The sequence below is a fragment of the Myxocyprinus asiaticus genome, chromosome 39 (genome assembly GCF_019703515.2).
Source record: "Myxocyprinus asiaticus isolate MX2 ecotype Aquarium Trade chromosome 39, UBuf_Myxa_2, whole genome shotgun sequence".
NCBI lineage: Eukaryota > Metazoa > Chordata > Actinopteri > Cypriniformes > Catostomidae > Myxocyprinus > Myxocyprinus asiaticus.
In genome coordinates, this window is record NC_059382.1 from 33241400 (window position 1) to 33263569 (window position 22170).

At 39.5% G+C, this 22170-nt stretch overlaps 1 protein-coding gene across 1 annotated transcript in view; it reads right to left on the reverse strand.

Annotated features, from left to right (window-relative positions):
- The window catches only part of LOC127430197 (GRB2-associated-binding protein 2-like), a 141472-nt gene that overhangs the window by 17463 nt on the left and 101839 nt on the right, over nt 1–22170 (reverse strand). The window contains exons 3-5 of the mRNA XM_051679774.1: nt 18994–19225; nt 11844–12418; nt 1292–1389 (exon numbers count right to left, since the gene is read on the reverse strand). Coding sequence (XP_051535734.1) covers nt 1292–1389; nt 11844–12418; nt 18994–19225 — 905 coding nt within the window. The remainder of the gene's footprint in view (nt 1–1291; nt 1390–11843; nt 12419–18993; nt 19226–22170) is intronic.

A 22170-nucleotide genomic window follows, 5' to 3' on the forward strand; every position in this document is an offset into this window, starting at 1 on the left:
ACTCAAAGAGAGACTGGCTTTTTCAGACAGTATTTATTTGCCAAAAACAAAAAAAGACTGGCTTGTGTAAATATATCTGAAAGTTGCTTACTGCATTCTCAGATTATTGAGCACTCTGACTTACATTCATGACATGTATGGATACTGCACTAGCTATCAATATCTTGGTGATTGGTTGGGTTAGTCTACTCGGCACAGTTGGTTGCAATCCTTTTCCATGCTGAAGCTGGCACGGTGCACTCTGTTGTGGCCTCACGGTGCACTTATGTTCTGGGCCAGAACTTCTCTCAAGACCCAGGGAGTGGAGGTTAAACCCTCAAGTTGTGAGTCAAATCAAAATGGCTCATGTTTGGTAGGGCCGATGTGGAGGACTCTAGGTTCTATATCTGAAGAACTGCTTAATATTAAGACCGTGCTGCTTTGTGCATTAGCGTCTTTTTGGTGAGTTGGGGACTTGCATGCCTTCTCAATTAGTTCTTCTTGGTTTGACTTTGGACCAAGGTTGTCTAAGTTTGACCGAGACTGGGGCATTCCACTCACAGGTCATCATGCTGCACTCTTTTTCTCCTCCACCTTTTCAGTTGGCTGAGGATGAAAGATTGCATAATGTATGCCTGGTTAGGGCATAATGTGTTTTTATTGACCATACTAGCCGGTGACGCAAGTCCGAACAGTCGTTTATCTGTTTTGGTGGTTGTCATAGGGGTTTGGCCATCCCTAAACAGAGTCTGTCTCATTGGGTGGATTGGGTTCATGCTTTTGAGCTTTGCGATTTACTTGTGCCCATGGGTGTCATGGCCAGCTCTACGACGGTGTGATAGTATACGGTTCCCAAAGTATCAGGAAATGATGTAGCGTAAAGTGAAGCTTTGAAATAGAACGTCTTGGTACATAGGTAACCTTGGTCCCTGAAAATGAAACAAGATGCTGAGTAGCTGTGCCACACTTCCTTATTGGGTGCTCGGGCCCCTTTTGCAGAAATTTAAGGAGATGATGAAATCACACACTTACAAGGCACCTATGACTTGGCCCTCTAAGGGGCAGTGGTTCCCGTCATCAACCAATGAATTGCTGTGATTCTTTACAGGCTTCAGGTACCATCACACCTGGGAGGTGTTCCGTTAGCTACAGACTCATTCTGATTCTGGTACCCAAATATCTATAGTGATTACAGCACTGGTACTTCAGGTCTGAGATGCAAATATGATATCACATTTTCAGGCAAATTTGTCTCTATTTACTAAGAATGACCCTATGTAGGAACGTAGAAATGTTGGAGAAGCTACTTTACCAGATAAGAGCTGAAACCATCATTGACAGACTCCACTGACTGACCAGAGTTATTGAAATAAACTGGCCGCTGGTGACTGCTGGTCTCAAAAGAGGATCCTAAAACAGGGTATGAGAGGTTATGAGAAAAAATAAAGAAACAAAACAAAAAACATGTTACATCAAAACAAGCGAGCCAAGTTATTCATGATTAATTCTGGAAAATGGAAAAAAATAAAGCTTGTACATGTGTATTTTTTTTTTTTTTTTTTTTAATAAATAAAAATCACAAGTGCAATAGTGGGTGAAAGTCTTGGGTGCAGTTCCGAGCAACATAGCAGTCATAAAATAGTGATGAGACATATACCAATTTACAACAAACATCAAACACAATTTACATATCTAATATACACATAATTACACACAACACAATATACAAATAAAAATATGCAATGTACAACAATACACACAATATAGAATACACATTATACAATAAAAATAGAATATATAGTATATATAAAATATACAGTAGGTTGTATTGTACTGCATTGACATTCAGGCTGTCGGTTGATAGTCAGCTGCCAGTGTGTTGTTAAGAGAGAATATAATTTATGACAGTCCAGTGTGAGATAATACGATTAATAAAGTGCAGTGCTGATGTACACTACCGGTCAAAAGTTTTGAAACACTTATTCTTTATTATAATTTTTTTTTCTTTTTTTTTTTTTTTTCCACATTTTAGAATAATAGTAAAGTCATCAAAACTATGGAATAACATAAATGGAACTATAGGAATTATGATGTGACTAAATGAAATCCAAAATAAATCAAAAATGTTATATTTTAGCATCTTCAAAATAGTCACCCTTTGCCTACAATTTGCAGAAATGTACTCTTGACATTTTCTCAACCAACTTCTTGAGGTATCACCCTGGGATGCTTTTTAAACAGTATTGAAGGAGTTCCCATCTATGTTGGGCACTTATTGGCTGCTTTTCTTTATTATTTGGTCCAAGTCATCAATTTCAAAAAGCTTTTTTTTTATTTTTTAATTACATTTTAGTTTTATAATGAAATAAATTAATATGGTGGCACAATTATATTTTTGTCTACAAAACTAATTTCAAACATTTAAGCATACGCCTTCAGATCAAAAGATTTTTAAGATCATGAGAAACATTTCAGTCAAGTGTTTCAAAACTTTTGACCGGTAGTGTATATTGATTGTGAGAGATCAAGAGTTCAAAAGTCTGATTGCTTGGGGGAAGAAGCTATCATGGAGTCGGCTGGTGCGGGTCCTGATGCTGCGATACTGCCTGCCTGATGGTAGCAGTGAGAGCAGCCCATGGCTCGGGTGGCTGGAGTCTCTGATGATCCTCCAAGATTTTTTCACTCACCACCTGGTATATATGACCTGGAGGGAGGGAAGCTCACCTCCAATGATGTGTCTGGCAGTTAGCACCACTCTTTGCAGGGCTTTGCGGTTGTGGGCGGTGCTATTGCCGTACCAGGCAGTGATGCAGCCAGTCAGGATGCTCACTACAGTGCTGGTGTAGAACCTTGTGAGGATGTGGCAGTTCATTCCAAACTTCCTCAGCCGTCTCAGGAAGAAGAAGCGCTGATGAGCCTTCTTCACAACGGCCTCAGTGTGTACAGACCATGTGAGTTCCTCAGTGATGTGGACACCGAGGAACTTGAAGCTGCTGACTCTCTCCACCGGTGCACAATTGATGGTGATGGGGCTATGTTCTCTGTCTTTTCTCCTGAAGTCCACCACAAGCTCCTTTGTCTTGCTGAAGTTGAGGGAGAGGTTGTGCTCCTGACACCAACGTGTCAGCGTGTGCACCTCCTCTCTGTAGGCTGTTTCATCATTGTCAGTGATCAGACCTACCACCGTCGTATCATCAGCAAACTTAATGATGGCACTGGAGCTATGTGTTGTCACACAGTCATGTGTGTACAGGGAATACAGGAGCGAGTTGAGAACACAGCCCTGTGGGGCTCCAGTACTGAGGGTCAGTGATGAGGAGATGTTGCTGCCCATTCTAACTACCTGGTGTCTGCTTGACAGGAAGTCCAGGATCCAGCTGCACAGCGAGCTGTTTAAGCCCAGAGCCCGGAGTTTCACATCAAGCTTGGAGGGCACTATGGTGTTGAATGCTGAGCTGTAGTCTACAAACAGCATTCTCACATAAGTGTTCCTTTTTTCCAGGTGGGAGAGAGCAGTGTGTAATGTAGATGCAATGGCATCATCACTGGAGTGGTTGTTGCGGTAAGCAAACTGCAATGGGTCCAGTGAGGGAGGCAGCACAGAGCAGATGTAATCTCTGATTAGTCTCTCAAAGCATTTGCTGATGATGGGGGTCAGAGCAACAGGACGCCAGTCATTTAAGCAAGTGATTTTGGATTGCTTTGGTACAGGCACAATGGTGGACGTTTTAAAGCATGTGGGGACAACAGACAAGGAGAGGGAAAGGTCCATAAAAACACCAGCCAGTTGGTTCACACACTCTCTGATGACGCAGCCCGGAATGCCATCTGGACCCGCGGATTTATGGATAGTCACCCGTCAGAAGGATCGGGTTACATCCGCTACAGAGACAGAGAGTGAACTAACCTCTGTAGCTCTGGCCGCGAGAGCTCTCTCCGCGAGGGCAGTGTTATTTCCCTCAAAACGAGCATAAAAAGTATTTAGCTCATCCAGGAGAGAGGCAGCAGTGTTCACAGCGGAGTTTTTATTCCCTTTGTAGTCAATGATGACATTAATTCCCTGCCACATGCTTCTAGAGTTGGTGGTGTTAAACTGTCCTTCAATCTTTTCCCTGTACTGGCGTTTGGCTGCTCTGATAGTTTTGCGGAGTGCATAACTGGCTTGTTTATGCTCCTCCACGTTCCTGGAATTAAAAACGGAGGTCCGCGCATCAAGTGCCGCGCGAACATCACTATTTATCCATGACTTCTGGTTGGGGTAGATCCGTATTGTTTTGGTCGGAACAACATCCTCTACACACTTTCTGATGAAACACGTTACACTATCAGCATAAACCTCGATGTCATCATCAGAGGCGGACCGGAACATCTCCCAGTCCGCGTGATCAAAACAGTCTTGTAGCGTAGAATCTGATTGGTCTGACCAGCACTGGGTCGTTCTGAGGGTGGGTGCTTCCTGTTTCAGTTTCTGCTTGTAAGCGGGCAGAAGCAGAATGGAAGAGTGGTCTGATTTGCCAAATGGTGGGCGGGAGAGGGATTTGTAGCCATCCCGGAAGGGAGAGTAGCAATGGTCCAAAACCCGGTCCCTTTGTGTGTTGAAACTGATGTGTTGGTGGTATTTTGGTGCGATTGATTTTAAATTGGCTTTGTTAAAGTCCCCGGTCACAATGAACGTGGCCTCAGGGTGCGTGGTTTCCTGCTCACTTATACTCCCATACAGTTCCTTGAGTGCCCGGTCTGTGTCGGCTTGTGGCGGGATGTACACAGCAGTGATAATGACCGCTGTGAATTCCCTAGGAAGCCAGAATGGTCGACAAAGAAGCATGAGAAATTCCAGATCAGGAGAGCAGAAAGACTTGATAGAATATACGTTCCTCTGATCACACCAGGATTTGTTGATCATAAAACATACACAACCACCTCTGCTTTTACCTGAGAGGTCTTTCGCTCTGTCCGTTTGGTGCACGGAGAACCCCACGGGTTCGATGGCTGAATTTGGAATCTCAGCAGACATCCAAGTTTCCGTAAGGCAGATAATGCAGCAGTCCCTCGCCTCTCATTGGAAAGAGATCCGCGCTCTCAGCTAGCAGAGCTTGTTGTCCAGAGACTGAACATTTGCCAGTAGAATACTGGGTAGCGGGGGTCGATTTGCACGATGTCTTACTCTGATGAGAACGCCGGCTCTCCTTCCCCTTTTCCTTCTGTGTTTCCGCGGCCGGGCTGCCCAGACAAAGGGCTCCGCTGCCGTGTTTGTAAACAGCGGGTCGGCATTGAGGAATTTGAAGTCTGGTTTATGGTGTGCAGTTGCAGAACCAATGTCTAAAAGTGTTTGTCTGTCGTAGACAATCAGGCAGACAACATCCAAGACAAAAAACATAAGAATTGCAAACAAAACAAACAAAAAACTGCAATGTTGTATCGGAGCTCGCAACGCAGCAGCCATACTCGGCACCATCTTGAGTCCGTAGATAGGGTACAAATTGGTGTTCAATTTTGACTCGCAAGTAAAATGATCAAACAAATATATTTGATCTAATTATATATATATATATATATGTATATATATATATAGAGAGAGAGAGAGAGAGAGAGAGAGAGAGCGGTTATCTGAGTTACTAGACTTTGTCAGTCTCTGTTGACCTCTCTCATCAACTGGATGTTGTTTGTTGTGTGTGAAAATCCCAGGAGATCAGCAGTTACAGAAATACTCAAACCAGTCTGGCACCAACAATCATGCCACGGTCCACATTTTTTTCCCCATGCTGATGTTTGATGTGAACATTAACTGAAGCTCCTGAACCGTGTCTGCATGATTTTATGCACTGCTGCCACACGATTGGCTTATTAGATACAGTGGATATAAAAAGGGCCGTCCACAGGAGATGCCCTCGCAATTTGACAGATCTGGAAAGTTTTTGCAAAGAAGGGTGGGAAAATATTCCCAAGTCAAGATGTACCAAGCTAATAGACCCTTATCCAAACAGACTGAGTGCTGTAATAAAATCAAAGGGTGCTTCAACTAAGTATTAGTTCAGGGATGTGCACACTTATGCAGTTAAGTTATTCTAGGTTTTTTTTTTTTTTCTCTGAAATGTGTCACTTTGGTTTTAAGTGTCATTGCATAGGTTGCCATTTTTACATTAAAGGTGCATGATGATTTATCTTTGTTTAATTTTTTACATCAAAAACCTGCTGTTTCAACAGGAGTGTGTAGACTTTTTATATCCACTGTAATTGCATGGATGATTGTTGGTACCAGATGGGCTGGTTTAAGTATTTCTGTAACTGCTGATCTCCTGGGATTTTCACACACAACAGTCTCAAGAATTTACTCCGAATGGTGCCAAAAACATTCAGTGAGTGACAGTTCTGTGGATAGAAATGCCTTGTTGATGAGAGAGGTCAACAGAGAATGGCCAGACTGGTTTGAAATGGAGTTAACTAACAGAGGTTCGGGAGGTGCATTTTAATCTGTTAATCATTGTAATCTAAACTCTCCTGACATGAGAATCTTTCCGGCATTCGGCCCCGCCCATTTCCCACGAACAGACCCAGGCAGACGGATCACAGGATACAACTTCCCTGCAAAGCATTCAGCTCCACCAGAACAGCTCTTCCATCCAAACAGTCTCGTTATTCAACGGAAGCTCTTTGTTTTTAGCAGTATTGACGGCTACCACGTTACGTGTTATATATATAGTCTTTCTTTCTATGCTCCATTCGACGAAGCAGTTTATAGCGTGAAGTTGCTGCCGCACACTGGCTGCTCCTGCATTTAAAAATATGAAACCGCTCTCTACGACTGCTCATATGTTCTCTTATTTAAACTTTCCACCCGGAAAACAGTGCCAGCTGCCTCCGCGAACGGGCGCTGTTCCGGCTTCATGCCATTAGAATTCAATTTTTTGAAAGCGAGAGAAACAAAGATTAACTATTCATTTCAACCCCAAGCATTTTTAATCAGGTTCTGCCGCACTGGTGATGCCCGTCAGCCTCATTATCTTGCCACAGCTTGTTTAGGGCGTGCTCTATCCAGCGATTGTTCGTCATTTCTAACATGAATATCACGATTGTTTCTCCCTCCAAAGTGCCCTTCGGAGCGTGATTTACTTCATTCTGAACACAGAACTTCTTTCAATTGACCGATAATCTAATTACAAATTATTTTCAAACCAACGCAGACTATTTGCCGCGCAGCACTCGCTCTGACTATTCCACAGCACACTGCAGTTATACACGGCCTCTGTCTGAGCAGACACTAGCCGAATTCGGCTCCGCAAGAGGCGGATCATGCGCCGCGTCCCAACTCATTCATAAACATCCTGTAACGTGTCTCGCTTGCTCTCAGCGTTATTGACGTATATTGTACAGCAGGGGGCAGTCATACTCTTATGAGCGAATGACCACAAGCGTATCCTTCAGTAATGATTGCCAAGTCCATTTCTCCTGCATATCTGCATGCAGTACAGAGCCAAAGCTCTTATTTCTCAGATCATTTTATGCTGTTATTCACATTATTTATTAAGACGTACTGTATTTCCCAGCACATTTCTCCTGCATTTCTGTATGCAGTACAGAGCTGCAACTCAATGCATTCCTAGATAATTCACACCTATTGCTGTGCGATGCATTTCCTATGCAATATGTACTACAGGTGACAGTTATACTGCTAAGGAGCGAATGGCCTAAAGCATATCTGTATGCAGTACAGAGCCAAAGCTCTTATTTCTCAGATCATTTTATGCTGTTTTTCACATTGTTTATTAAGATGTACTGTATTCCCCAGCACATTTTTTTCTAAATAACTTTTCACCGATTATTTCTTATTTCACGGGGTTGTGAAATGTCTTCCTAGTATAAGTTTCACCTAAATATGATTATTTTGTCTTTTCTTCAGCAACGCCTGAAATTGTGCCTTCTGCAGGGGTTTCACCAATATTACTTCCAGCAGGTTTACCTCTCGTTTTCTCTATCTAGGTGTCTTTCCAAGACTTCACCATTACCTGCCAAGGAGCCAAAGATGGCAAGCATTTTAGTTAAGAAAGCACAACTGCGGTGCTTCTACTTTTGGCTCAAAACATCCCTAAGCAGCACAAATGTGCTGTCCATGTGCCACAACTGCAGCGTCTTTTGGGTCATGCAGCAAACTCCCATGACACCACAAAGCAGTGCAAACATGCTGTACAGGTGCCGCAACTGCGGTGTCCTTTGGACCATGCAACAAACTCCCACCGCACAGCAAAGCTGCGCAAATGTGTTGTCCAGGTGCCGCAACTGCGGAACCTTTCAGGCCGTGCCACTAAATCTCCCACAACACCGCAATCATGTTTCCTGTTTCCTCTTATGTTTCCTCTTATTAAAAGTCTAGGGGCATAGCTCATAAATATATACCCATCACAAACCACAATTCGGCAAGGTTCTTTACTCTGTGCCACCCGCCATTCGAATGCAGTATGGGCTCTCCCGTTCGAATGCAGTGTGAGCCTTAGCGCATTGGTCGCAGGCTCTCCCGTTCCAATCACAGTATGGGCCCTCCCGTTCAACTGCAATGCAGGCTCTCCCTTTCGAATCACAGGGTGGGCTCTCCCATTCGAATGCAATGTGAGATTTCATGTCATTCATTCCGTGGGCTCTCCTGTCTGAAACGCAGTATGAGCTCTCCTGTTCGAGTGCAGTGGTGGTGCAGTAATTTGAAGAGCCTTTTAGCTTTTCCCGTTAACCTTGGCATTTCCTTTGCTCATGGTCGAAATGAGCCCGACACACAATAAGATGTGCTTAAATGTGATAAACCATGTGTGCCCTATTTGATACTGCAGCCACAGCGCCCGCCCACGCTCGATACTGCTGCAGCATTGCCCGCATACTCTCGATTAGGCCACAGCATCACCCCTTTCACGTTTTGTTACTGCCGCAGCTGTGCCCTGCCATGACAAATGTAATAAAGTTGTATTCTTAACTAAAATTTCGCTTCCCTCAAAGCTGCATATAATCGTAATTGACACGTTTTCCATAACTAACCTTTTGCTTCCCTTACAGACGTATATAAATGTAATACATTTACGTATTCCTAACTAACCATTTGCTCCCCCTACAGGTAAGTACAAACTAACCTTTGCTTCCCTTACAGGTGTTAATAAATCTAATGAAGTATTTGTGCCTTACCCATACCAAATGTGTGTACACGGTTGTTAATATTTTCTCCACAGGCGCTTTCAATGTCTAAGTTCCATACTTTCATAGAAGTGCATCTACAGCAATGGAAACACAACAGCGCTCCCACAGGAGCTCCTTCACTATGCCCCCAAATCAGGACTCGAGTCGAGTCTCGAGCTCCGAGCCCTCCAGTATACACAGCAAGCCAAATATGTTTACTGCTTCAACACAAGATTACATTAACATACGAACTACTGAACTGACAAAGTCTACGGTAATTCAGATAACCACTCTGTACAATTGTGGTGAGAAGAATAGTATCTCAGACAGTGCGGATTTAGAGATTTAGGGAAAAGTACAGTAACGGGGCCGATTTTCTCTTATAGGTGCTGTAAGCCTTTTTATTACTATTATCATTTCATTTTTATGGAATGGTATGGAGAAAATATTCCTTCACCCTTAAAGATATCACTTACTACAGTTACATGGACACCAGAAAGTGGCTTATTGCGAAAAAACAGCGTTCCCGTTTACATGCACTGTACAGGTGGCATACTTTACTCCCGTATACATGTGACTCGGTCAGTAAGCAGCTTTCTCCAAAGTAACGTAATTTTCCTGCAACGCTTGTGTAAACAACACACATTGCATCCGAGGAAGACTTCACTATTTTACTCTCTTTTGATTCTCTTTGTTTCCAGATATTCAAGAGTTGTTAATAATGTCTGACAACACATTATAAAAACACAATCTTGCTACATAGGAACTACAATACAGTATATACCACTACAATACCTTTTTTCTTTCTCACTCTCCCTCTTTCTTAATGCACTTTTCCTCCATCAGCTTGACCTTGAATTAACTATATCCAAATTATTAGACAAAAAATTTACTTTACATGTTTCCAGAAGGCTTTGATCAACTTTTAAATTTGAAAACATAAAGCTTGCTAGATTTACGCTGCTAAATATGGTGAAAACACATCAACAGTCAGATAATTTTTAGATCATAATCATCATCAACACTGTGTATTGGTGACTATAGTGAGTGCTGTGCTCGTGGAAGCAGCGGCAGGTGGCGGTGCAGGCTGTGCAGCAATCTGATCTGTTTGGAAAGAGTCCATCAAAATGGTTTCTCTCTACAAATTCAAATCAAACTGAACTAGCAACAATGTAGCCTAACTAGTAAGGTGTTGCTTGCATTGATGGTGGTGAAAATAACAGCAATATCAATCATACTGGTGTTGTAACAGTGATATTTAAAATTTCAGCACACGTTATTTAGCATTAATAATAATAACAAAGCATATTATTTGTATTTTTACGGGGCCCTTGGCTTCTGGGGGCCCTAGGCAGATGCCTACCTTTGCCTAGTGCTAAGTCTGCCCCTGATCTCAGAATGATATTCTGAGATGCGGGTTGGCGCTGTTTTGGCGGCACGAGGGGGACCTACACAATATTAGGCAGGTGGTTTTAATGTTGTGGCTGATCAGTGTATGTGTGTGTGTGTGTGTGTATATGTATGTATGTATATATATATATATATATATATATATATATATATATATATATATATATATATATATATATATATATATTGGTTTATATATTACAAACCAACACTGGTTACTAACCAGCTATCCCATTTTAAGTGATAGCTAAATTTGTTTTTTGTTTTTTCTGTATTTATTTTAATACAACTCTTAACCAAGTATTTTATTAATATATTTATTTAATTTGTATCAAACTCAGTACTGTGCTCATACCCCTCCATTATGGACAGCATGCCAAATCTGTTTACTTTAATGCACTCCAAGATTATATGAATCGATAAACTCATGAATAAGCATTTTAAATTATTTTCAGACATTTTACAAAAATTGTGGGCCTCAAAACATAAAACAACAAATTTGGATTGTTTGACCTCGTGAGGTAGACAAATAACATTTTCTGAATGTTACACACTGAATTTCACTCATTTCACTGAATCAAAATAGGACTTGACCATGACAAAAATTTATGATAAGCCCTATTTTGTACCCTATTTGTGGAAAAGGCTTACACACAAAAGACAAATGCATTGCTTTATTGCTTCCCAATTTGCCTCTCTGTAAACATGGCTACTAAGCACAGGTGTGGGAATCAGGCAAGGATGGTCAAAAGGTCACTTCCTGTTCCTACAGACACACTAGTCTGGCCTTGCTGAGCAAAGAGCCACTAGGAAATCACTCGGTTGAGTCTGAGTCAGTTTTTTTTTTTTTTTTTTTTGGCTGCTTATCAGGCCGGAACAAGTTGTTCTGGTGCTGCATGTATGGCTTGAATTGCATTAGCCTCCTAGCAGATCAGAGCAAACCCTGACCAGATTGCCTCTTGGCTTTAAATCAGTTGCACAAAAAAAAAAAAAAAAAGGGAAAGATAGCAAAGAGGTGAAAAGAAAAATAAATGGCTCACCAACAATATTAAAAAAGCTTGAACTGAAAGCTTTAATTAGCCAGCTGCTGAATCTAGAGACGTAAACCACACTCTTAGTATGTGAGATTTCAGCTCATAAAGCAGATGAAGAAAAGATAAGATGAGACGAGGTGATACAAGATGAGACAAGGCAAGAGAAGAAGAGAGACATGATGAGATAAGATAAAGGAAGTAAAGAGAAGAGATATGAGAAGAGACAAGAGGAGGCAAGACTAGAGTGAACTGTAGTGACTGTAGTACCTCTGTGAAGCTTTATGTTCTCCACCGCTGGCAATGTGTTCCTCCTGGGAATGACAGAAACTGTGGCTACCTCACCATTTTGAGTCCCCATGGACAGTGGGCTGCCCCACCGAGTTTCCAAGCTTTGGCTGGGTTTGGGTGGTCTAGGAGGGGGTGCATTCGTGGAGTCAGCACTGGATGGTATCACGGCATTGTGGTTTTTATCGAATGTGCGAGGGATGTGGTACACAGAGCCAGGAATGCTGGGTTGGTCATAGTTATCGAGGGGTCGCTGTTCGTTGGCATGTGGGGCTGCTAAAGTGTTACTGGGAGTCTTATAGGTGTAGACATCTTCTGACTCAAGCTCTGAGGACCCTTCGGAGCTGTAATCCCTGGGAAGGACATAGCAAGCATCACGAGAATCTGTCCGCGAGGGGGGCTGTTGTTGCTTGCAGGGTTTGGGTAAGCTGTAGAAACCATGAAGCTGGGCGCCCATGCCATTCAGACAGTGAGAGAAACCATGAGTGAGTCTTTGAACCGCAGAGTCACTGCCCACCCAAAGACTGCTGCGTGAGACTTGTGAGAAACTGGCACTCCTTTGGGAGGAAGATGGTCTACAGGTTAGCTTTTATGATGGTTTATGATTGTTTACTATTATAGTTAAAACAATCTATTAAAGCAAATTATTTTATCACTAGCTATGTTTCCATCAACGTTTTTTTTTATGCGCATTTTGGGATATCTCATAAAAACTGCTGGATGGAAACACCAAGATGCAAATAAATCTCCAAAATGTGCATAAAAAATGTATATGCTCACTTGAGGTGGATAACTTTTTTTATTTGATAAGAAAGAATGCACAAACTATGATGGAAACACATTTACAGAATAAAATCCTATTGAATATGTTAGGAATAAAAGTTGCACGCCAAAAATTTAATGTGACTGAAAAACTCGTTCATTGCTGGACTAACCAGCGGACCTATCACTGCATCTGAAATGTTGCTCTGGTCATCCTGAAATAACGATCTAGAAAATCCAAAGCCTACAAAACGTTTGCAGAGCAAATAAGCTGAAAACAAACTTGAACTGTATGGAAGAGAAGGTTTATTGACACTTTTGAAAATTGTCTTATAGATCCACACTGCATAGTCATAAGGATGGATGAACACACATATATAGTGCTCCCAGAAGTGTGTGATGTGCTGTCGCTCCCAAACATGAGACAAACTTCTTTAGAGTGTTTTGTCTGTATGCTGTAAACCACAGTGGCTACAATTTCGCCGGAAGTAACGATTTCATCCTTTTGAATATCCTTGGATGGAAACGCGGCTTTATTCGCACATTGTTTTTACGATAATATGGTTTTTCGCATAAATTAAATTCACAACTTGGATGGAAACATAACTAATGACACTAATTAACCTCTCAAATGTTGCCAAAGCAAACAAACTACAGTATATTTAAGGCAATGAACTAGCCTTAGGTTGAATATTTTAATATCAACAATAATCTAACATCTATGTCAAAATATACATGTTCAGTTCAAATTTACATAATTTAAGACTCCATTAAATACAATTTGGAGTTTTATGACTTGTAGTCCATTCCTGTTAGCTACGTGGTCATCCAAAACTTATACATCTCCTAGAAGTTATACAGAGATATACACATTTAAAATGTATACTTCCAACATTGATTACATCACCTACTGCTCAAGGGTGTGGATATATTTTGATCCAATAAAATTATCTCTAGAATGAGAATACCCTTTACTATAATTAGTTAATTGCATGACACTCATTTTTTTTGTCTGGATCTATACATAAAAAAAAATTTAAAAAAAAACATTATAAATGCAATTCACACAAAACAATCACTTGAATTCACATCTACTATTATGAACATGTTATCAATTGAGTTCAAAGTCATTTTGAAACAATTTATGGGGTTTAAATAAAAAAATGTTTAAGTGGTGTAACTGTACAGAGACAGTGAGATAAACAAATCTCTAATTAAAAGCTGAAATTCTTTAAAAATATTATTTTGGCATAAGTAGTTTGGAATAATCTTATTATTTCTTTAAAAAAATAAGCAGTGAAACAGTTTTGTTTAAAAATATTATTAATATTTGAAAAAATATATATAACTGTCCACAAAATCAAACCAGCAGATAGCCATGCAGCAAGCTCCCTATTAAACTTTCAAATTTTCATAAACAAGCTCTAGAGGCATGGGGAATAGTCTACAAACACAATTCTTTTTCAATAAAATTTTCCTTTACTCTCTATGGAGAATTTGTGGTCAGATATCTATAAATGTTACTAACAGAATACAGAATTTTTAAGTATTAGCCTAAACTGATATGAATAAAAATTGCCCCGTAGGTGTGAGTGAGAGTCCTTTAACCTGTCTGTGTAAAAATGTCATGATCAAATTTGTATTCAAGAAAGATATGTTTAAAATCACAGTAAGAGTAGTATGTGAGTATGCCATTCCCAACATAGCCAAAGTTGTGTGTGTGTCTGTGTCAAGTAGCCGTTTAGATTTTACCTCTGAGGGTACTGTTTCTCTTTATCTGGCACCTCATTTAAAGTACATTTGGATATAATGTAGTGTGCACTGCTTATAGAGGTATAGTTTCAAATGCTCTGCTGTGTGAATCTATTGACCAGACAGACTGTTAGGACATGATGGAGAGTGTTTATGACACATGTTGCAGGGAGTCAAACGTGGCTCTATATTGGGGACTGAACGCAAGGACATTCCCACAGTAAAACTGGCATGGCTGGTACCCAGGGGACAAAACTGGGTTTGTTTACTTTCTGCAGGTCTTGAACTTACAGGCTAGGTCAAATGTTTGTGTTGACAAGCAGCTTAAGGCATAAAATGAATGATATTAAACTCAATTCCAGGGCATTATAACCTGGAATGTGAAGAAAAGGAAGTGAGGGATTAAAGACATCAAGGTGAAATGACTAATTAGCACATCCTGTAAGTGAATCCATCTGCAAACACTATTACAGGCCCTACATAACCGCTTGCTCCTGAATATTTAGGAAGGTCTCCAAGGTGTTTGTTAAGGTTGAATACTCTTTCAATTTCAACCTAGCAAGATTAAAATCTCTGTAAGATGATCAGTTAGATGGGTAAAGTAACAAAGAAATGCCCAGGGCATATTTCATCCTTAATTCAATAATAATAATAATAATAATAAATATATATATATATATATATACAGGTGCATCTCAATAAATTAGAATGTCGTGGAAAAGTTCATTTATTTCAGTAATTCAACTCAAATTGTGAAACTCGTGTATTAAATAAATTCAATGCACACAGACTGAAGTAGTTTAAGTCTTTGGTTCTTTTAATTGTGATGATTTTGGATCACATTTAACAAAAACCCACCAATTCACTATCTCAACAAATTAGAATACATCATTTTTAGTGAATTCTTGGTCTTCTGGAAAGTATGTTCATTTACTGTATATGTACTCAATACTTGGTAGGGGCTCCTTTTTGCTTTAATTACTGCCTCAATTCAGCGTGGCATGGAGGTGATCAGTTTGTGGCACTGCTGAGGTGGTATGGAAGCCCAGGTTTCTTTGACAGTGGCCTTCAGCTCATCTGCATTTTTTGGTCTCTTGTTTCTCATTTTCCTCTTGACAATACCCCATAGATTCTCTGTGGGGTTCAGGTCTGGTGAGTTTGCTGGCCAGTCAAGCACACCAACACCATGGTCATTTAACCAACTTTTGGTGCTTTTGGCAGTGTGGGCAGGTGCCAAATCCTGCTGGAAAATGAAATCAGCATCTTTAAAAAGCTGGTCAGCAGAGGGAAGCATGAAGTGCTCCAAAATTTCTTGGTAAACGGGTGCAGTGACTTTGGTTTTCAAAAAACACAATGGACCAACACCAGCAGATGACATTGCACCCCAAATCATCACAGACTGTGGAAACTTAACACTGGACTTCAAGCAACTTGGGCTATGAGCTTCTCCACCCTTCCTCCAGACTCTAGGACCTTGGTTTCCAAATGAAATACAAAACTTGCTCTCATCTGAAAAGAGGACTTTGGAACACTGGGCAACAGTCCAGTTCTTCTTCTCCTTAGCCCAGGTAAGACGCCTCTGACGTTGTCTGTGGTTCAGGAGTGGCTTAACAAGAGGAATACGACAACTGTAGCCAAATTCCTTGACACGTCTGTGTGTGGTGGCTCTTGATGCCTTGAGTCCATTCCTTGTGAAGTTCACCCAAATTCTTGAATCGATTTTGCTTGACAATCCTCATAAGGCTGCGGTTCTCTCGGTTGGTTGTGCATCTTTTTCTTCCACACTTTTTCCTTCCACTCAACTTTCTGTTAACATGCTTGGATACAGCACTCTGTGAACAGCCAGCTTCTTTGGCAATGAATGTTTATGGCTTACCCTCCTTGTGAAGGGTGTCAATGATTGTCTTCTGGACAACTGTCAGATCAGCAGTCTTCCCCATGATTGTGTAGCCTAGTGAACCAAACTGAGAGACCATTTTGAAAGCTCAGGAAACCTTTGCAGGTGTTTTGAGTTGATTAGCTGATTGGCATGTCACCATATTCTAATTTTTTGAGATGGGTTTTTGGTGGGTTTTTGTTAAATGTGAGCCAAAATCATCACAATTAAAAGAACCAAAGACTTAAACTACTTCAGTCTGTGTGCATTGAATTTATTTAATACACGAGTTTCACAATTTGAGTTGAATTACTGAAATAAATGAACTTTTCCACGACATTCTAATTTATTGAGATGCACCTGTATATATATATATATATATATATATATATATATATATATATATTTTATTTTATTTTATTTTTTTTTCACAAATAAAAAACATTAAGGCTATTTTTAGGACCAGAGACCATGGAATAGAAAATCATCTTGACTTGACATTATTTATTTTTGTTTAATTTTATATGCGTACAATTGTACTTTACAAATGTACTTCTTGATTTAAATAGCTTACCATTATTTTCTCATTACAGTAATGAGAATAACACAATTTTTATAAATTACAGCCAGTTACTAAGAATTGGAGTGTGAATTAAAATAATGTCACAATGCAGAAAATCTCATTGGTCCTAAAATAGGCTTTATTTTCTTCATGCAAACATATAATTTCCAACATTTTTCTTTTTTGAGATTTTGAGGTGAAATATGACATTTCTGGATAGTTTTGTGAGATTTACCAAGATGCATTTAACACAATGTATGCTGTCTGTTGTTCACACACCACAACATTGCCTTCCAATCCAGTGGCATCAGCAACTATATTCTGTCTTAATGGTTAATCAATATCAGACACAATTTTCATCACATGATTCTTGATCTATGTGTTAATCTCTGGGGATCATTCATCAGTGCATGACAGGTTTTCAGATGAAAGATGATTTGTCTCTATAGATGCCAGATTCTTGATTAAAGAAAGCACTCTGTATAGATGAAAATGTGTGAGAATGAGCAGTGAGTCTGATAAAGGGCATTTCTGAATTATGTGAAAGTACAGAGGTGATGGACTGCAGTTCAGACCTCATAATAAACTGATTTATAGCTTTGATTGACTGTCTGTGCAAATGCTTCCCAGAGTTTTTCCGGATGAGCTGTAAACATTTTTAAAGGGTAAGTTCATCTAAAAATCAAATTCTGCTGTCATTTACTCACCTTAATATTGTTCATATTGTATTGTATTATATTATTATTATATAATACATATTAAATTATAATATAATATTTATATTAAATATTTATTGTTAATTGTCTTTAAACATTTATTGCTGCCACGACAGCCACAACAGGCAGCGTGTTACAGTGACTTTAACATAAATAAAGGGGTTAAAATCATTGTAAATCACGTTTCCAGACTTTTCAAATCCTTTGATGGTAAATCAGTCTAACGCAGAGCCTCTCCTAGCTTAATGTTTGTGTTCCTTTTAGGAGTATATATATATATTTAAATATATATGATATATTTCATGTATATAGCTTATATTTAGGTCTCAAACATTGTTTCTTTGCATGAATTAATGTTTGTCCTTCTGATGACAACAGAAACAAATTCTACTAGATTTGTTTCACTTCTTAAAAAGCTAATGATGAATGGCTTTTGGAATTATGTAATTTTTTTCTTAAGTTCCCCTTTTATTTCAGATATTGCCACAATGTTTACCTACTAACAAACACTGTTATTTGTTGCATCCTGGTAAATCAAGAAATGTTAATGACTCACCTATGTTCTGATTTTTTTTTTTTGCCTTGTACCAAACCTATGAGCATCATTATATCATGTATTTTATCCTGTGTATTGTCAAATGATCATATGGGCTGCATTTTAATTTTCTACTTTATAAACAACTGAGCTCAATTACATATAAGCATTGAGGACAATGGGCTCTATTTTCATAAGTGTGCAAAGTGCAACACTCCGCTGAAAGACTAGCTACTGCCGCTATGTCTTATCTAATTTTCATGAGTGCTAATTCTAAGTGCAATTTTCATGCCAGCACAAAGCACAAGTGGGTGTTGGTGTGAGTGTTTGCACTATCTGTGGGTGTATGCGTGCAAACTGTGGGTGTATTGTATGTTAATGAAGTGGTGCAAAGTGCAGTTTGCTATTTTTCTGAGAAATAGGTTAATGCACTAAGACATTTAAAAACCACATCTATTTTCAGCACAAAGTCTAAATTCAAATCCTACATTTGCCATTTGGAGACTCCAACAGCAGGTGGTAATGAAGTTAATGTCCAAATTCTGGAAATATAGTGGAACTTCAAATTATGTTCCTAACAATCCCATTTTATATTAAAAAAAATTGTATTAAACTATCTATAGATCATGTTTTATTTTTCAATTATTAATATTATGTTTATATTTACAATCGAATATAAGATCTAATTTGCATTAGTATTTTTCCACCTGTTGTTGAAGAGTGATTTTTAAGTCACTGCAAAAGGGGCCAGTGGAAGAAGTTGGAGAGGGTAAAATGTCTGGATTTGGTGGTATTTATTTTTTTATTTTTTGACAACTTGAAATAGGGCCCAACATCTTCCTTTATGGAGTATATTGGCCTATAGGTTATATGATGTTATATGACCACAGGGGGTCCACATAAAGAGCCCCAGAAATAATGGTCCTTACCGTGTGCTCTCACTCTTGCGGCTCATGCACTGATGGAGGAGGAGGTAGTCCTGAGGAGCACTGTTAGACAAAGGACTGTGGGAGTGGCGTACTGGAATGTCGAATGTGAACAGCATTGGCTGGCTGGAATGTGCAGGGACAGAGGTTTTACGTTCACCAATCAAAGGAGCCAGAGAGCTGCCCAGATCATTAGCCAAGGAACGGGAAATGTGGGAAGTGGAAGATCTCTCATCTGTAAGAAAAAACAACAAAAAATAAACCTTTAGGAATTTGACAAACAACCATTGGAGTTTGAACAACCAGTTTCGCTTTCATTTTAGGACACTAAAATGAGATATGATTAATCTTATAACACTTGTGCAACTCATGTGAAAACCTGATTTAAACACTCAACAATGACATATTCTGGTTAAGCCTTTACTCTGAAAAAGACATACATCCACAGCAACAGGAATATTCCTGAGTACACGTAATCAACATATACTGAATAAACTAAGAAATGCATGGTGTTTTTGGAGATCCTCACTTTTAAGATATATTAACAAATATATTGTTGAAATATGTAAATGAGAGGTTCAACATATTTAATTTATTGACCCTGAGCGTTATGCTGCATTTTCAAATATATAAAGTCCAATAACAGAGGCTTCATCCATTTTCCTGCAGTGATCACAGTAAAAAAAAATTTTTTTTTAAAGTTGATTGAACTTTCTAATGTAGAAAAAGTAGAGATTTATTTTTTTCTTCTTTTTTTTCTCCCAATTTGGAATGCCCAATTCCCAATGTGCTTTTAAGTCCTCGTGGTCGCGTAGTGATTCGCCTAAGTGGCAGAGGACGAATTCCAGTTGCCTCCGCGTCTGAGACCGTCAACCCGCATATCTTATCACGTGGCTTGTTGAATGCGTTGCCACGGAGACATAGCGCGTGTGGTTCTTCACGCCATCCACCGCGGCAACAATGCTCAACTCACCACGCGCCCCACCGAGAACGAACCACATTATAGTGACCACGAAGAGGTTACCCCATGTGAATCTACCCTCCCTAGCAACCGGGCCAATTTGGTTGCTTAGAAGACCTGGCTGGAGTCCCTCAGCACGCCCTGGGATTCAAACTAGCAAACTAGCGAACTCCAGGGGTGATAGCCAGTGTCAACCCGCTGAGCTACCCAGGCCCCCCAAAAAGTTGAGATTTCTTAAAACAATCCATAAAGTTAACTTTTATGCCATTTTTATACAGTAAGCACATACACAATATTTTCTAATATATAATTCATTTATGATATTTAAATATTGATAAGTAATATTTTCATCAGGATGTTGGACTGTATATTATTATATATTGACCTGACCTTAAATGGAAAGTTCAATTTTACTGTTGTAAGTCTATAAAACCAGGCCAACCTCGGACATGGAATATCAGGAAATATCAGGGAATTTAAAAACTGTGATATTGACTCATATACTGTATTTAAGAATGTCATCCAGAAGTCAAACGCATCTGTCAAAGTCATGGAAAGCTCTTGAAAATACATGGGTCAAAATCTGTCAGAAAACCTTGTAAGGGTAATCACTATGAACTTCATATTGTTGCATCTGCTACTGAGCATGCCCACTGGAAAAGCATTGTAGATGAAGGCAATACCCACAATATTGTGTGCTTGAATTGATTGAATTGTGTTTTGTCAAAGCACCTTTTTAGTTGGACAAACTCTTTTGTACTTTGTTGATCTTATCTGTATGAAAATGCACGTTTATTGAACTTAAAGGTGCAATATGTAAAAAAAATGTTTTGCCAATATGTGAACGGCTTGTAACACAACTTAAAAAATTAGCCCTTTCCGGACTTCCTAGGTTGCCTATTAAAGCCTGTAGACTGATTTTCATGCGAAGGGAGTGGGTCGCTTTTGCCGGGAAAATCCAAAGGATGTGACATTTATGCGCGCTCCTGAGAGCCTTGCCTCAGACAGTAATAGCTTCTCTTCCGCTATTCAACAGCGACAACAAACTACAACACTAGGTAACGTTATCTTAGAGTGGAATCCAGCAAACGTCCGGCTCCCAGCACAACACCGACTCCTACACAAACTCCGAGTTAGCCAAAAAACAAAAAACAAACATTTATCTACTGAATCCCATCTGGCTAAGTGGGAACGTGATCGTGGTCGAGCAAAAACTAGAGTGAACATCAGCAGGGAATTTGATTCCTGGAGGGACCTTCGTTCGGTTTTGGGGATCAAAACCGACCCTGAATTGGCCGGGTTGGACAGGTAAGCTTACATAACTGCAAAGCATGTGAAATATAGTGCCATAAGGATTGATCTGTGTAATTTTAGCTAACTTGCCTGCTAACGCTGACGAATTGCAAGCTATCTTGCTTCGTAACTTTCAAATAATTGCAACGATCTTCTCTTTATACTAAAAGTCAGGTATACAGGATAAATTTAAGCAAATACACTGGTTTCTTCATTATTGTGCAACATATGACAAACAAAACATACAATAGTGCAACACATCAGTGCAGTGCAACAGTAAACTGTCTGGTATAGTTCGGTAGTGTGTATCTGTCTGTGTGTATCAGTACGCTATGCTAGCTGATGAGTTTTTTTAGTTTAGTCTCAATGTTTGTAGTAAAACAATCATAACTGTGTAATTTTAATCACGCAACCTCATCTGTCAGCATGATGCCGGTGAATCACGTTCAGCCTCTTTGTACGTTACGTCATTGTTTTGGTTGATGCTCGCTCGCTCACATCCCTATAGAGTGTGTGCACGAGAGCGAGCACGAGCAATAGGTAGCTGGCTGCAGTTCACTTAACGGCCACAGGTGTCATTAATAACAAGGGTTTCTGAATCTTACATACTGCACCTTTAATAATCATTAATATTTTTTCTGAACTTATTGTGTTGAGTTCATAGAACTTACAACCCAACTTGAATTGTTAAGTTGGTAAAACTAACCCAGAATATTCATTTAAGAACAAAAAATGCACTCCAGATAACAGTCAGTGACTATAATAAAATGGCATATCAAACAGAAATTTTTGTAAAGTACTTTTAACCTTTGAGGCCAAAACTTCCATTTATTTTTTTATTTTTTTTACATGACATTTACTGTCTTTCACAAGTCAAGCCTGTGCTTTTATAGAATTCTGAGATTACAACAAATTAAGAGATTTAC